The sequence below is a fragment of the Paroedura picta genome, chromosome 1 (genome assembly GCF_049243985.1).
Source record: "Paroedura picta isolate Pp20150507F chromosome 1, Ppicta_v3.0, whole genome shotgun sequence".
NCBI lineage: Eukaryota > Metazoa > Chordata > Lepidosauria > Squamata > Gekkonidae > Paroedura > Paroedura picta.
This window is the reverse complement of record NC_135369.1, coordinates 10845248-10861604: the sequence shown is the minus strand read 5'-3', so window position 1 is coordinate 10861604 and position 16357 is coordinate 10845248. Positions and strand designations below refer to the sequence as shown.

At 50.4% G+C, this 16357-nt stretch overlaps 1 protein-coding gene across 1 annotated transcript in view; it reads right to left on the bottom strand.

Annotated features, from left to right (window-relative positions):
* Positions 1-1197: 1197 nt before the first annotated feature.
* The window catches only part of NPR1 (natriuretic peptide receptor 1), a 78819-nt gene continuing 63659 nt past the window's right edge, over positions 1198-16357 (bottom strand). Inside the window, exons 15-22 of the mRNA XM_077321174.1 lie at positions 15532-15700; positions 13581-13727; positions 11152-11275; positions 9956-10024; positions 7953-8127; positions 4916-5014; positions 4584-4675; positions 1198-1878 (exon numbers count right to left, since the gene is read on the bottom strand). Of these exons, the coding sequence (XP_077177289.1) occupies positions 1816-1878; positions 4584-4675; positions 4916-5014; positions 7953-8127; positions 9956-10024; positions 11152-11275; positions 13581-13727; positions 15532-15700 (938 nt within the window). The 3' untranslated portion in view covers positions 1198-1815. The remainder of the gene's footprint in view (positions 1879-4583; positions 4676-4915; positions 5015-7952; positions 8128-9955; positions 10025-11151; positions 11276-13580; positions 13728-15531; positions 15701-16357) is intronic.

Genomic DNA, 16357 nt, shown 5'->3' with positions numbered 1-16357 from the left:
GAGAAGAGCTCAGATCCGTCTTGAATCTTCACCGTGTAAGGTGTAGAGCTCCTGAATGAGCCCGAGGAAGCTCTGCGTTTTCTTGTTCTGTCTTCCAGTTTCCCCTATCCTGTTTAGCTAATAAAGTTGTCTTTTTTGTATACAGTACAACTGCCTTGTCTGGTCTCATCAGTTATGCATTAACGCTGCTATTTTTTATGACATTCACTCCTCTATTTTTTTACCAACACTCCCCCGCCCTGGATCAGGAGCAGGGTCACAGCCTCTTCCCTTTTCCCTCTTTAAGGGAGGTGACCAGATTGTCCCAATTTTGGAGGGACATCTGGGGGCACCTGGCAAATTGTACTTATGTTGAAAGTAAAAATATATATATTACAATGCTATTTTTGCGTTCTATGCGGGCTATGAAACTTTTGGTTGCTCCATATAGACCAAATTTTTAATCAAGAACCCCCCCCCCGTCAATAGTGTCCCGCTTTACCAATGTTAAAATCCTATCTTTAAGGACACTCAGGGTGACCCCCATTTCCACTATGGGGGACCCCTGCCAGTCTGGCTGCTCCCAAGACCCTCGTATTGATTTGCCCCCGCGAATCCTTAACCCACTCCCAGATATACTAAAGCTACAGCTTGCGACCGGATTCCTAAAAACTGTGTTTGTCTATACCAGCCATTTTCAACCTTTTGACCACGGAGGAGCCCGTGAAAATGTTTTTCAGGAGCCCTAGAAGTGATGTCAGCTGGCCCCACCCCCGGCCCCACCCCAGGAGTGACATCACGAACCACACCCGTATCCCTCCTTTTGCTCCCTCCTCTGCCTTTACTACTGCCACGGCGGTTCTGCCTCCTGTAGGCTGAAATGAAGAGTAGGAGCTGAGAAGACAGCCCAGACCCATCCCACCTCCCAATACTACGCTGCTTCAGAACTCCCACGGACCCCTAGGGGCCACAGACCCCTGGTCGGGAACCCCTGGTCTATACAAATCGCTCTACCAGAACCAGACCTCCATCTCTTGTGCCTCTAACATCTCAGCAGCCCATCCGTGCTGAAACCTGTGAAATCGTCAATTCAGGCAGCGACCAGTGGCTCTGAGCACATCTCGAAAGCCGGTCCCTTCCTCCTTAAGCCGTCGCTGGGCCTCGCACCTCCGGGAATGAGGTTAAGGATATCCAAGGGCTGGGGTTGTGAGCCAGAGACAGACGCAAATTCATTTTATTACAAAATCTACAGCAGCGGGAAAGGAAGGAGTTTCTCGGAACAATCACCGGTGGGCCAGGAGACGAGGGAGGCGAGGTCCAAAAAGCTTTGCAACGCGATTCTTCTCCCCGTTTCCTGATCTGGGTGCACGATGCCACGTTTGTCACTGAGTTTCCGGATGTCGGGTGCTGGCTCTCGGCCATGGTGGCCCAAAGAGGGATGTGGGGCCAGAGTCCACGGGAAAGGAGACGAGAGGCTACGACACAGGGAGGGGCAACAGCAGAGCTAACTCCTTCCGCTTGGAATGGACTACAAAGTCTCGAGGGCACGAGGAAAGGATGTACGGATCCGATCGCTCTTGAGCGTCACCCTGGCCTGGCTGCAGGACACCAAGTCTTGAAGACCCAGAGTTAGATCCGGGCTGTGTGTCGCTGGCGATCCGCGCGTGAGTCCTGGGCGACGTGTGGGGCCGGACGTATAGGGTTCTGGGGATCGGCCCGGAATCGCCATGGGTGGTTCAACTCGGAGCTGAGGATTCCCTGAACAGTCTTTGGCGGATCAGCTGAGAGGCGGAAAGCGAGGGAATGGCATCTCCCCCCGGAGCCGTCCCCTGGTCGTCATCCCCGGGTGCTGCTGACCCGCTCTGACAGGAGCCAGTAGGTCCTCATTTTCCCTTTTCCCTGTGGGTAGAAGGGGACAGGCCAAACCGTGAGCGAGAGCCAAGGTCTCAGCTGCAACCCAAAAGCAGGTGGAAAGGATCCCTACAGTTTATGTCAAGTACTGCCAAATCGCAACAATGGAGACGCTGTAGGGTTTTCATAGATAGAATCATAGAATCACAGATTTGGAAGGGACCTCCTGGGTCATCTAGTCCAACCCCCTGCACTACGCAGAACACTCACAGCGCTATCGCTCATCCACTGTAACCTGCTACCCCCTTGAGCCTTCACAGAATCAGCCTCTCCGTCAGATGGCTCTCCAGCCTCTGTTTAAAAATCTCCAAAGATGGAGAACCCACTGCTTCCCAAGGAAGCCTGTTCCACTGAGAAACCGCTCTGACTGTCAGGAACTTCTTCCGGATGTTGAGATGGAATTTAGAATCATAGAATAATAGAGTTGGAAGGGACCTCCTGGGTCATCTAGTCCAACACTCTGCACTGTGCAGGACACTCCCAACCCTATCGCTCATCCACTGTCACCTGCTACCCCCTTGAACCTTCACAGAATCCGCCTCTCCGTCAGATGGCTCTCCAGCCTCTGTTTAAAAATCTCCAAAGATGGAGAACCCACCACCTCCTGAGGAAGCCTGTTCCACTGAGGAACCGCTCTAACTGTCAGGAGCTTCTTCCGGATGCTTAGACGGAATTTCTTTTGAATTAATTTCATCCCATTTGTTCTGTCTCATCCCTCCAGGGCAAGGTAATGGATGCTTAGAGGCAGTTTGCCTGCCTCTGCGTAGCAACCCTGGACTTCTATAGTGGTCTCCCATCCAAGTACTAACAAGGGCTAACCTTGCTCAGGCTCTGAGGTCAGGAATCTCCAGACCTGTGGGATGTGAGTGTCCTGCATAGTGCAGGGGGTTGGACTAGATGACCCACGAGGTCCCTTCCAATTCTCTGATTCTATGAATATGCTCTGAACCAGTTTATCCATCTATCCCTCTGCCTGGGGAACCCAGGGAAATCTGAATGCTCTGAGGGGAGTTAATGATCTGCAACGTTCTTCCTGAGACACCATTTCCAAGGTCCTCTGGCAAACACCTTAGGAGAAGGATCCAATGCTGATAGAACTTCGACAGAATCTGAGGCAGCTTTTCTGACGGCAGTTAAAAAGCCAGGAGTGAATGTCTCCTGCTGCCCTTTCTGCCTATCAAAAGACACAAATGAAAAGGCGTGTTTGAAAATTAATTAGGATAATCCTGTTTGCTTCCTGTTCCCCTTGTGCCCCCCTGCTTACATTAGTTCTATCGAGAGCTCTCAGAGTCTCCAGCTGGCCGTCACAACCCCAGCCACAGGGAAATGAAGCGGAGGATGGAACTAGATGTGCTAGGCTGAAAATCTGGGTCCCCCGAGAGACATCTGAAGAAATAACAGGATTGCCAGGAAGGAATGGCAGGTAAGAGGGAGCTGCATTTGCTATTTCCGGCGCTCGCTGGTTCTCCCCTGCCAATACCCTTCCCTCTCCCTCCTCCTGGATATTCTTCCTTGAGGGATGTATGCCTGGCTGGGCAGAAAAAACACCAAACTACCAAAGGGTTTTGCACCCACCCCATGTAAGGACACAGAAGAGCCTTGCTGGATCAGACCAGATGTCCATCTAGTCCAGCGTCATCTCTCATAGAGGCTGAGGCTGTCCCCTTATATAAGATGGTGAGGGGTTTGGAGACCAAGACGTATGAAGAAAGGTTGGGGGAGCTTGGTCTGTTTAGCCTGGAGAGGAGGCGACTGAGAGGGGATCTGATAACCATCTTCAAGTATTTAAAAAGGTGCCATGTAGAAGATGGAGCAGAGTTCTTCTCTCTTGCCCCAGAGGGACGGGCCAGAACGAATGGGATGAATTAATTCAAAAGAAATCCCATCTAAACATCCAGAAGAAGTTCCTGACAGTCAGAGTGGTTCCCCAGTGGAACAGGCTTCCTTGGGAGGTGGTGGGTTCTCCATCTTTGGAGATTTCTAAACAGAGGGTCCATCCAGTCCAGCCTCCTGCCTCACACAGGGGCCAGCCACTTCCTATGCAGGGCCAGCAACAGGACCTGGAGGTTAAGGCCTTCCTCTGATGTTTACCGCCCCTCAGTCACCATGACTAGTAGCCTCTGATAGACCACAAATGTATATTGTTCCCTTTGAAAGCTGTTTATTCCTGTGGCCATCACTATCTCTTCTGGCAATGCTTCCCCACTCCTCCACATGCAGCCAGCTGGGTGGCCATGGGCTAGTTACAGTCCTGATACTGCTGTTCTCTTAGAGATCCTCATCCACCTCACAGGGTGTCTGTTCTGGGGAAAGGAAGGGAAGACGATTGTAAGCCACTTTGAGACTCCTTTGTGCAGTGTAAAGCAGGTTATAAAAAACAGCTCTTCTTCTTTGCTCTTTCCTGTGCTGAAAAGTCCCAGGATATATACATTTACATTATGATGTCTACTCCGGAGCTGCGTTTGGAGGGTTAAACATGGAAGCCAAGTTGATACAGTGTCAGGGCATGAAAGGGAAGGCTTGTTAATCAAGGGCTAAGCTGGGAAGAGGAACAAGAGGCCAGGATAAGTGGGTGGAATGGGGGAGACAGGGAAAGATGGAAGGAAGCATAAAGAGGAGAATGTGTTACAAAGTTTGAAGAAGTCAAGAAGTTGGATGGGTAAGCAAGAAGTGAGGCGTCAGCCCCCACGCACCTTCATCTCCACATCACCGCGGACCTCCAGTTCAAAGCAGCCAAACTCCTCCAGGATGGATTTGGTGGCTCCCGAGAGGTGGATCTTCAGGGCTGTAATACACAGAGTCACAATTAGCATGTCTGTATGGTAGGTGATCAACCCTATCAGTTTCACCCGTCTCTCAGCCTTTTGCACGAGCCTGTATAGAAAGCCTCCCACCCTCCTCCACAGATCACTCTAGACCCTGAAATCTTTCTGCGCACTAGTCCTGCAAATCCCAACTGCCTGATTCATATTGATCGCGACAGATTGTGTCGCATTGCCCCTGCTCCCCAAACACCGCTGTTCACCTTCTCCGTTGGACTCCATGCGGGAGGCTGTGTTCACGGTGTCCCCAAAGAGGCAGTAGCGGGGCATCTTGAGGCCCACGACGCCCGCGCAGACTGGACCTTAAAGGGAGAACATAGCAGGAGGAGAAAGGCAGGTCAAGAAGACGTTCTCAGCTCCCTCAATTACTCCCTGCTGCCAGGGTTCGTACTTGAAATCACTTAGGGAGCATCTAGATACAAAACATGAACTGCAGCAAATTTCTGTTGCCACAGAATGAGCCTGTATTCTCCCAATTTCAAACTGTGAATATTTATATACAAGTGAATGAAACACTGGCCAAACTATCAGCAATTTTCCACTTGATCAAGTTCCTCCACTTTTTTTTTTTAAACAACACATAATCATTTTTTAAAATGTCCATGTTGTTGTTAGGTGCAAAGTCATGACCGACCCATCGCGACCCCATGGACAATGATCCTCCAGGCCTTCCTGTCCTCTACCATTCCCCGGAGTCCATTTAAGCTTCAGTGACTCCATCCAGCCACCTCATTCTCTGTCGTCCCCTTCTTCTTTTGCCCTCGATCGCTCCCAGCATTAGGCTCTTCTCCAGGGAGTCCTTCCTTCTCCTGAGGTGGCCAAAGTATTTGATAATGTCCAACCTTACAGTTATTTGATAAGAATATTTTTTTAAAAACCATAGTAGTAGAAAAGGGCTCTGGAGATGACGAGTTGGTAATGGCACAAGTACTAGCCACCATGAGCTGTGCACTGAACTATCAATTTGTTTCATCCCCTTTTCAAGCCTCCTAAGCAAGCAGCTTTCAATCCATCTTGCAGCCATGAGTTCTGTACCTTAGTTTCAGGGGCACAGAACAGTCAGTGGAGGAGGGAGAAAGGCTTCCTATATGCTTATGTGCAAGACCAAGAGACGGGAGAAACTGACAGGGTTCATCACCCACCATACAGATGTAGTTCATTTTCACCACCAATAGGTTTCACTGGGAAACGCTGATTTCTCTCGTAATGGGAGAATCTACTTCTGCAAGTTTGCACCAGCGCACAGCTCATATTGTCTAGCTCTTGTGCCGTTACCAACTCATCTAAAATCCAGAGTCTACCAATAACTTTGTTGTGGTTTTTTAGAAGTGTTTGTCAAATAACTATAAGATATAGCCATTAACAGATATGCAGATGATACCACTCTAATGGCAGAAAGTGAAGAGGAACTAAAGAGCCTGTTGATGCGGGTGAAGGAGGAGAGTGCAGAAGTTGGCTTGAAACTCAACATCAAGAAAACAAAGATCATGGCATCCGGCCCTCTCAATTCATGGCAAATAGATGGGGAAGAAATGGAGATAGTGACAGATTTTATTTTCCTGGGCTCCAAGATCACTGCAGATGGGGACTGCAGCAAAGAAATTAAAAGACGCTTGCTCCTGGGGAGGAAAGCTATGGCAAATCTAGACAGCATCCTAAAAAGCAGAGACATCACCCTGCCAACAAAAGTGCGTTTAGTCAAGGCTATGGTATTCCCAGTTGCAATGTATGGCTGCGAAAGTTGGACCATAAGGAAGGCCGAGCGTCAAAGAATTGAGGCTTTTGAACTCTGGTGCTGGAGAAGACTCTTGCGAGTCCCTTGGACTGCAAGGCGAACAAACCGGTCAGTCCTAGAGGAGATCAACCCTGACTGCTCTTTAGAAGGCCAGATCCTGAAGATGAAACTCAAATACTTTGGCCACCTCATGAGAAGGAAGGACTCCCTGGAGAAGAGCCTAATGCTGGGAGCGATCGAGGGCAAAAGAAGAAGGGGACGACAGAGAATGAGGTAGCTGGATGGAGTCACTGAAGCAGTAGGTGCAAACTTAAATGGACTCCGGGGAATGGTAGAGGACAGGAAGGCCTGGAGGATCATTGTCCATGGGGTCGCGATGGGTCGGACACGACTTGGCACATAACAACAACAACAATAGCCATTAAATAATAAATGTATACAGCTCCCTTTTGCTCCTTGGAATGCTTAACAGGCGTCCCTTTCCTAAGGGAGTAGAGATCTCCCAGAATTACAACTGATCACCAGACTACAGTGATTAGTTCCCCCCTGAGAAAATGGCTGCTTTGGAAGGTGGGCTCTAGGATACAATATCCCAGTGAGGTCTTTCACCTCCCCAAACGCCCCCTCCCCAGTCTCTACCCCCAAATTGCCAAGAACTTCCCAACCCGGAGCTGGCAACCCTTTCACAGAATCATAGAACCATAGAGTTGGAAGGGGCCATACAGGCCATCTAGTCCAACCCCCTGCTCAATGCAGGATCATAGAATCATAGAGTTGGAAGGGGCCACACAGGCCATCTAGTCCAACCCCCTGCTCAATGCAGGATCATAGAATCATAGAGTTGGAAGGGGCCACACAGGCCATCTAGTTCAACCCCCTGCTCAACGCAGGATCATAGAATCATAGAGTTGGAAGGGGCCACACAGGCCATCTAGTTCAACCCCCTGCTCAACGCAGGATCATAGAATCATAGAGTTGGAAGGGGCCACACAGGCCATCTAGTCCAACCCCCTGCTCAATGCAGGATCATAGAATCATAGAGTTGGAAGGGGCCACACAGGCCATCTAGTTCAACCCCCTGCTCAACGCAGGATCATAGAATCATAGAGTTGGAAGGGGCCATACAGGCCATCTAGTCCAACCCCCTGCTCAACGCAGGATCAGCTCTAAGCATCCTAAAGCATCCAAGAAAAGTGTGTCTCCAACCTTTGCTTGAAGACTGCCAGTGAGGGGGAGCTCACCACCTCCTTAGGCAGCCTATTCCACTGCTGAACTACTCTGACTGTGAACATTTTTTTCCTGATATCTAGCCTATATCGTTGTACTTGAAGTTTAAACCCATTACTGCATGTCCTCTCCTCTGCAGCCAGCAGAAAGAGCATCCTGCCCTCCTCCAAGTGACAACCTTTCAAATACTCAAAGAGGGCTATCATGTCCCATCTCAACCTCCTTTTCTCCAGGCTGAACATTCCCAGGTCCCTCATACACTCTCCCCGGTCTCTCACCGCTGTGGATCCCAATCCGCAGCTTCAGTTGTTGTTCGGGCCGATGGCGGATCTTGAAATTGCGGACGGCTTCGAGGAGCGCCAGCGACATGCGTGAGACTTCCCGAGCGTGCAGCCTGCCGTTACGCACCGGCAGACCTGAAACCACCATGTAGGCATCCCCGATGGTCTCCACCTGGGAAGAAGAAGAGCTGCTTCTTTTATATCCCGCTTTGGACTAACCGAAGGAGTCGCAAAGCAGTTTACAAACACTTTCCCCGCCTCTCCTCCCAACAGACATCCTGCGAGGTAGGTGGGGCCGAGAAAGCTCTGAGAGAACTGCTCTGTAAAAACAGCTTACAGAGAACTCTGACTAGCCCAAATTCACCCAGCTGGCTGCATGCGGAGGAGTGGGGAATCAAACCCAGCTCTCCAGATTAGAGTCCACAATTTTTAACCGCGACACCACACCGGCTCTCAAGGGGAGGAAAGAGGTGGAGAAGCACAAGGGACATTGGAAAGGGCCACGTGCAGATCAAATTTTGCTCCCTTGGGAGGGGATATTATTTATTATTATTATTTAGATTTATAAACCGACCCTCCCTAATAGGCTTGGGGCGGTGTACAACATTTTAATTAGAATTCTCCACAAAAAAACAATAAAAACTATCTATCTTCTGTACAATATAAAAGAGTGCTACACCTCTAACGACGTGATGACTCCAGGCAGAATCCGGCCCCTACCAGGGGGCTCTGGAATGTTCAAGGTGGAATTCCAAACCCCACCTTAGCAAGCAAAGCTTTGCCTGCCAAGATGGGGGGTATTTAAAGGAAGCACGGCCGTTAACAGCTGATCGTGACAGCTGCACTGCTGTCATGATCAGCTGTTACGCAGCCCCGGTCCCTTTAAATGTTCCCCCCAGACTGCAAGAGCCTCTTGTGGCGCAGAGTGGTAAGGCAGCCGACATGCAGTCTGAAAGCTCTGTCCATGAGGCTGGGAGTTCAATCCCAGCAGTCGACTCAGCTTGCTGGGGGACTCAGCTTGCTGGGGGGTAAACGGTAATGACTGGGGAAGGTACTGGCAAACCACCCCGTATTGAGTCTGCCATGAAAACGCTGGAGGGCGTCACCCCAAGGGTCAGACATGACCTGGTGCTTGCACAGGGGATACCTTTACCTTTACCTTTTACCAGCCTGCAAAGCTAAGGGGGGGGAGTACTGAAAGAGAACACGGCCCACGTAACAGCTGTTGCACGGTCCCATAAACTCCCGCCCATCACTTTTACTGCTAGTAAAACTAGAAACCTCAGTGCCCCAGTTGTCTTGCCTCTTATACCTTGTTCTTATTTCTATGTCTTTAGCCCATCTATGTAGTTATACTTTGGAGGGGGAAAGCCCAATGATTTTATGTGTTTTGCCTGGCCTCAGCTGTATGCCTGGTGGAATAGCCATTTTATAGGCCCTGCAGAACTTTGGCAGTGACATCAGGGCCTGGGTCTCCACAGGCAACGTATTCCACTAGTCTGGGACCAGGACTGGAAAGGGCTTGGCCTGGGTCGAGGCTAGGCACACTTCTTTGGGGTGAGGGATTGTCAGCGTATTTGCACTTGGTGATCTTGAGAGCCAGTTTGGTGTAGTGGTTAGGAGTGCGGACTTCTAATCTGGTGAGCCGGGTTCAATTCTGCGCTCCCCCACATGCAGCCAGCTGGGTGATCACTTGGTGATCTTGAGTTCTTCCGGGCAGGGGTAGTCAACCTGTGGTCCTCCAGATGTTCATGGACAACAATCCCCATGAGCCCCTGCCAGCGTTTGCTGGCAGGGGCTCGTGGGAATTGTAGTCCATGAACATCTGGAGGACCACAGGTTGACTACCCCTGCTTCCGGGGACATATTGGTCGAGGCCGTCCCTCATGGTCCAGATCATGTAAAGCCTTCAAGGCCAAAACCTTAAAAGATAGGGTCAGCTGCTGTTTTCGGCCATTTCCGTTGGCTTCTGCCCCTCCAAGCTGGATCGGAATCCTTACCTTGTAGACATCAAAGTTGTCGATGATGGCATCGAAACAGGTGTACAAGTCATTAAGCAGCGTCACCACCTGGAGATAAAAGGGGGAATTGTATTGACTTATCGGGAAGGGGGGATTTCGCACCCCAGATCCCGCAGCGGGAACGAGTGAATTCAAGACTGACACTCTCCCAAGTCCCTGGCAGAGGGCAAGTAATGGGAGTAGCTCAGCAACCCGTTAAAATGGATGGCCTCCATGACGTCCCCTCGCCTTCTCCATTACCCAGTTTGCTTTAGGATGCTTAGGGCTGATCCTGCATAGGGCAGGGGATTGGACTAGATGGCCTGCATGGCCCCTTCCAACTCTATGATTCTGTGATTCTATGATCCTGCGTTGAGCAGGGGGTTGGACTAGATGGCCTGTGTGGCCCCTTCCAACTCTATGATTCTGTGATTCTATGATCCTGCGTTGAGCAGGGGGTTGGACTAGATGGCCTGTGTGGCCCCTTCCAACTCTATGATTCTGTGATTCTATGATCCTGCGTTGAGCAGGGGGTTGGACTAAATGGCCTGTGTGGCCCCTTCCAACTCTATGATTCTGTGATTCTATGATCCTGCATTGAGCAGGGGGTTGGACTAGGTGGCCTGTGTGGCCCCTTCCAACTCTATGATTCTGTGATTCTATGATCCTGCATAGAGCAGGGGGTTGGACTAGGTGGCCTGTGTGGCCTCTTCCAACTCTATGATTCTGTGATTCTATGATCCTGCGTTGAGCAGGGGGTTGGACTAGGTGGCCTGTGTGGCCCCTTCTAACTCTATGATTCTATGATTCTATGATCCTGCGTTGAGCAGGGGGTTGGACTAGGTGGCCTGTGTGGCCTCTTCCAACTCTATGATTCTGTGATTCTATGATCCTGCATTGAGCAGGGGGTTGGACTAGGTGGCCTGCATGGCCCCTTCCAACTCTATGATTCTGTGATTCTATGATCCTGCGTTGAGCAGGGGGTTGAACTAGGTGGCCTGTGTGGCCTCTTCCAACTCTATGATTCTGTGATTCTATGATCCTGCATTGAGCAGGGGGTTGGACTAGGTGGCCTGTGTGCCCCCTTCTAACTCTATGATTCTATGATTCTATGATCCTGCGTTGAGCAGGGGGTTGGACTAGGTGGCCTGTGTGGCCCCTTCCAAGTCTATGATTCTAGGATTCTAGGATTCTACCTGCATGGGTGTGCTTTCTGCCGACAGCGCCGTGAAGCCCACGATGTCGCTGAAGTAGATGGTAACACTGTCAAAGGCCTCAGCCTGCACTGTCTCGCCGCGTTTCAGCTGCTCCGCCACCGAGCTGTTTGGGAAGATGGAGTGGTCAGAGTCGGGCGAGCGGGCTTCGAACGTCACAACCCGGGGAGAAGGTCTAATGGGCAATCCTCCCTCGCTGCTGGCTTCCTACTCTGGGGAAAACGGCAGCTCTAGAATGCTTTGGCGTTCCTCCACTGCTTTGGGGTTTCAGAAGCCCCCCTCCAAAAAAAATAGCTGCTCCTCCCCGGACCTCCCCCCCACATTCACGTCCCCCCTCCAACTCACTGGGACCAGGAAGAATGTTCAGGAATGCTGACGTCATCCACAAGTGATGTCGGGACACTGGGGTTGTTGGGCGTGAAGCTCTGGGTTTTGGGCAAAACTCTATGGTTTGAGAGTGGTTTTTTTTTTTTACCATAGAGTTTTCCCCAAAGCCAGAGTTTCTGACATGCCGATGTCATTTCTGGATGATGTCAACATGCTGAACAGTCTTCTGGGTTCGGGGAAGTATGGAAGAGGTCCCGGAGAGTGCCCCCCTCCCTCCTTGACAACATGGCAGCCCTAGAGAGTGAGCACAGGGGTGGCCAAACAGTGGCTCTCTAGATGCCCCTGGGATACAACTCCCATGTTGGCCGGGGCTTATGGGAATTGTAGTCCAGGGCCTATTCTGCACACAATAGATAATGCACTTTCAATGCACTTTAGAAGTAGATTTTCCTGTTCCGCACAGGAAAATCCAGCTGCCAAAGCACATTGAAACTGCATTATCCGATGTGTGCGGAATGGGCCCAGGGGCATCTGAAGAGCCACCGTTTGGCCACCAAAGCGGTGTGCACCATGGGCTGCACCCCCAAATCACTAGGTATTTCCCAACCCTACTGCAGGACCTAGAAGAGGTTTTTTTTTTAAAGAACTTATTGAAAACACTGATTAGCTGCTTTTGAACCTTGTGGAACCCAAGGAGGCTTACAATGTAAATTGAACTATTCTAACTAAAACTCATAATGCAATTTCAAACCTCAGGACTGCCAACCTGATTGCCAGGTCCCTTCAGCCAGTCAGTGGGTGACCGGGTGGGGGGTGGGCTTTATCCCACATTTAAGCCTTGTGCCCACACGTGTCATAATCGGCCTCCCGATTTCTTCGGGAATGTTGACTTAGAGGCTTAACGGGCCCAATGGCCCTTCACCCCTCCCTACCTCCACGTTCCTTTCGTTTTTTCTGTGCCTTCCCTCTCACCTCCATCGCACGGTTTATGACCTGTAGAGATTCTCTCCCCTGATGCAGAGTTTTCTCTTATCTATCCACGTCCTTGGTTCGCATAGTAGAGGTTGGAAATATACTGCCGGGGATGGCGGGGGAAACAGACTGGATGTCTCCTAGTTTCGTGCCTTTTAGATCAAACGCCTCCCCTATGGGAACTGGATCTCCCACCTAAACCTTTCCCCCCTATATACAGATCTCAGGGGGGCATCTGTACTTCTGTCTGTCAGTGTTCCTGCTTTGTCCTGCTTTGCATTATGAAACCCTTCAATATAATATAAATATAATAATAAAAAATAAAAATAAAGACTGACTTCTTTACACCACATATGTATGAAGCCGTTCTCTACGAGGGGGTCTCTTCTGGTCAGCCGGACCAGCCTACGGTTCATGATAGCATGATTTCAGAGGTGACCCATCAAGTGATGACATGGGCATCGGAGTGACAGTCTGGTTTTTGCGCAAAAACTCTATAATAGAGATTTCTGCTGCAAACCCACAGCGTTAACCCAATGTGCCTACATCTCTTCTGGGTCACGCTGAGTTCGCTTCTGTCATGGAGCTTTTGCCAGTCTGAAATAAAACCGTTTTCAGCTGCCTCTTGGATACCGAAAATGAGGGGCCTGATGCATCTCCCATGGGAGATGGGAGATGCATAGTGCAGGGGGTTGGACTAGATGACCCATGAGGACCCTTCCAACTCTATTATTCTATGATTCTAGGTTGTTCCATAATTTGGGGGCTGCTCCCAAAAAGGCCCTGCATTGAGTATCCATCTGGTGAGTATCTCAGATTGATGGGACAATCAGAAGGGCCTCTCCCTGTGTTCCTAATTCCAGGGCAGGAACACAGAGGTGAAGAAGGTCCTTTAGATGCCCCCATAGGGCCTTAAAGCAAAGGTAGTCAACCTGTGGTCCTCCAGATGTCCATGGACTACAACTCCCATGAGCGCCTGCCAGCTGGCAGGGGCTCCTGGGAGTTGTAGTCCATGGACATCTGGAGGACCACAGGTTGACTACCCCTGCCTTAAAGGACAAAAATTAGGATTAGAATCCAGTGCAACGACCGTCGTGGGGAGGCAGACTCACTGGGGCAGGATCTGGTACAGCAGGGCCTCGGCCTTGCGCTTCTCCTCCAGGTACGCCTGCGTCCGTTCCTCCACTAGCTCCTCCAGGTTGTTGGCGTACTGCTCCATCCGGGACAGCAGCGTGTCCAAGAGGTTGCTACTGCTCTCCCTGTCGAAGAGATGTTTCAAAGGTGAACAGGCCAGGAGACCAGGAGGGGGCTGTATGTCTGGGACCTAGCTCAGGCTTTCTCAGCCAGGGTTTTGCGAAACCCTGGGGTGTCTTGACAGCCCTGGAAGGGTTTCCCAAATGCGTGGGAGTTAATTAATTTTTTTTAATTGGTTAAACGTTTGTCAGGTGATATGACGATATATGGTCATGCCAACTCCCCCCCCCCCAAAAAAAAGACCAATTAGGCACAGAGGGGGTAGGAAGCAGAGGGGCCCTGGTTGGGCATCTACACCACTCTGCTTCCCAATCACATTCTGCACAATCACACCCCTTCTGGGGCTTCTCGAAGCTTGAGAAATATTTCAGGGGGTTCTCAGTGGTAAAGAAAGTTGAGGAAGGTCTAGGTCTTTCACCCGTGCCTCTGACTTCCATGCCCATCCCCTGCTTTTCGCTCGGCTTTTATTTTAAAAGAATCAAGTCTCTAGTCCCTGAGGGAAAGCTGCCATGAATTCACAAATAGTCACTTTTCAGGCACTCAGCCTGTGGCTCTCTCAGCCATCACACAACTGCGATATGGATGCCAGCCTTCCGGTGGGTTCTGGGCATCCGCTGGAATTGCAGCTCATCTCCAGATCTCTACAGGTCAGTTGCCTCAGACCCGTCCGGGGTCCCTGACCTTCCCAGGCTCCAGCCCCAAATCTCCAGCCCTTCGACATCGCTCTTTAGCAGCTAGAGATATTTTTTTTACATCCCCAGAGCAGCTACAGGAATTGCTTGGAACCTAGAAGCAGAACACCTTCAATTCTCCAATTATTATTAAAGGTAAAGGTATCCCCTGTGCAAGCACCGAGTTATGTCTGACCTTTGGGGTGACGCCCTCTGGCGTTTTCATGGCAGACTCAATACGGGGTGGTTTGCCAGTGCCTTCCCCAGTCATGACCGTTTATCCCCCAGCAAGCTGGGGACTCATTTTACCAACCTCGGAAGGATGGAAGGCTGAGACAACCTTGAGCCGGCTGCTGGGATTGAACTCCCAGCCTCATGGGCAGAGCTTCAGACAGCACGTCTGCTGCCTTACCACTCTGCGCCACAAGAGGCTCTTCCAATTAATATTATTATTATTATTATTCAATTTATTTCCCGCCACTCCATTGCGGCTCGTGGCGGGTCACAGTGTCTTAAACTGTGTTAGTAGATTGTTAGTAAGTAAATTGATATTTTAATGGGATTGATATTTTAATGGGAATTTTAATGGGATTAGTTGTTGTGACCCGCCTCGAGCCTATCGGGAGAGGCGGGAAATAAATATAATAATAATAATAATAATAATAATAATAATAATAATAATAATAATAATAATAATAATAATAATAATAATAATAATAATAATAATAAAACCCCATTAAAAGACATAAAACATTCCCAACATGGCGGAAGATCAATTAAAATCCGACATACCCCCCCTCACACTACTAGCGGGGTGGAGAAGGAGGTCCGATGATTTTCACTTCAGATCCCGGGGGAGGGGGGGCATAGATCTATCTTACTAGCCCCGGCCTCAACCACAGACCTGGCGGAAGAGCTCCGTTTTACAGGCCCTGCGGAACGTTGAAAGATCCCGCAGGGCCCGCAGCTCATCCAGGTGCTCGTTCCACCAGGTCGGGGCCAGGACCGAAAAGGCCCTGGCCCTGGTTGAGGCCAGGCGTGCTTCCCTAGGGCCGGGAATGGTACCATCGTGCTCTTTTTAATTAGCACTTAGTCTAACTGGGTAAATGCGGATAGGTAGGGCTCCTAGGATACATACCTGTTGAACTTCCGCAGCATCCCTTTGATGTGGTGGAAGTCGGGGCGTTCCTGGGGGTCTTCTGCCCAACACCGCTGCATGAGGGCCACCACGTCCTCGAGGCTGTAGCCCAGGTTGACGGATGGGCGGAAAGGGGGATACTCGCTACTCTTGACCCTCTCGATGATCTCTGAAGGGGACCGTGAATAACGGGGTCAAGTCTGTTCAGTGCACGGGTTTTACCAAAACCACCGCAAAAAATACTTTAATCGTCAACAGGTGTGACACTTCTGCTAATTACAAGAAACAAATCAGTCGATTTCTTATTGCTAGACTGTGAAATTATCTTATTGCAACTACATGAATGTAAGTAGGCGTATAAGGGCACCTGTGGGGTGGTGGGGGTGGGCGGTTGCAAGAGCCGCCCTTGATTTCAGCAGGACTGGGTGGTGATGGGCAGGGTTGCCGGACTCCAGGTGGGGCCTGGCGATCTCCCTGAATTCCAACTGGTCTCCGGAAAACGGAGATCAGTTCCCCTGGAGAAAATGGCTGCTTTGGAGGGGGGACTCAGTTGTATTTATCCTGCTGAAAACCCTTCCCATCTCGAGATCCCACCTTAGAATCACAGAGTTGGAAGGGGCCTCCAGGGTCATCTAGTCCAACCCCCTGCACAATGCAGGACACTCATAACTACCTGCCCACCCACAGTGACCCCAATTTCATGCCCAAGTGATTCCCCCCCCCCATACCAAAAATCTCCAGAATCCAGCCTGGCCTGGAGGAAATTCACCTACCATCCCACAGTGGCGATCAGCAATTCCCTGGGTATACAAGGAAGGGCCACAAG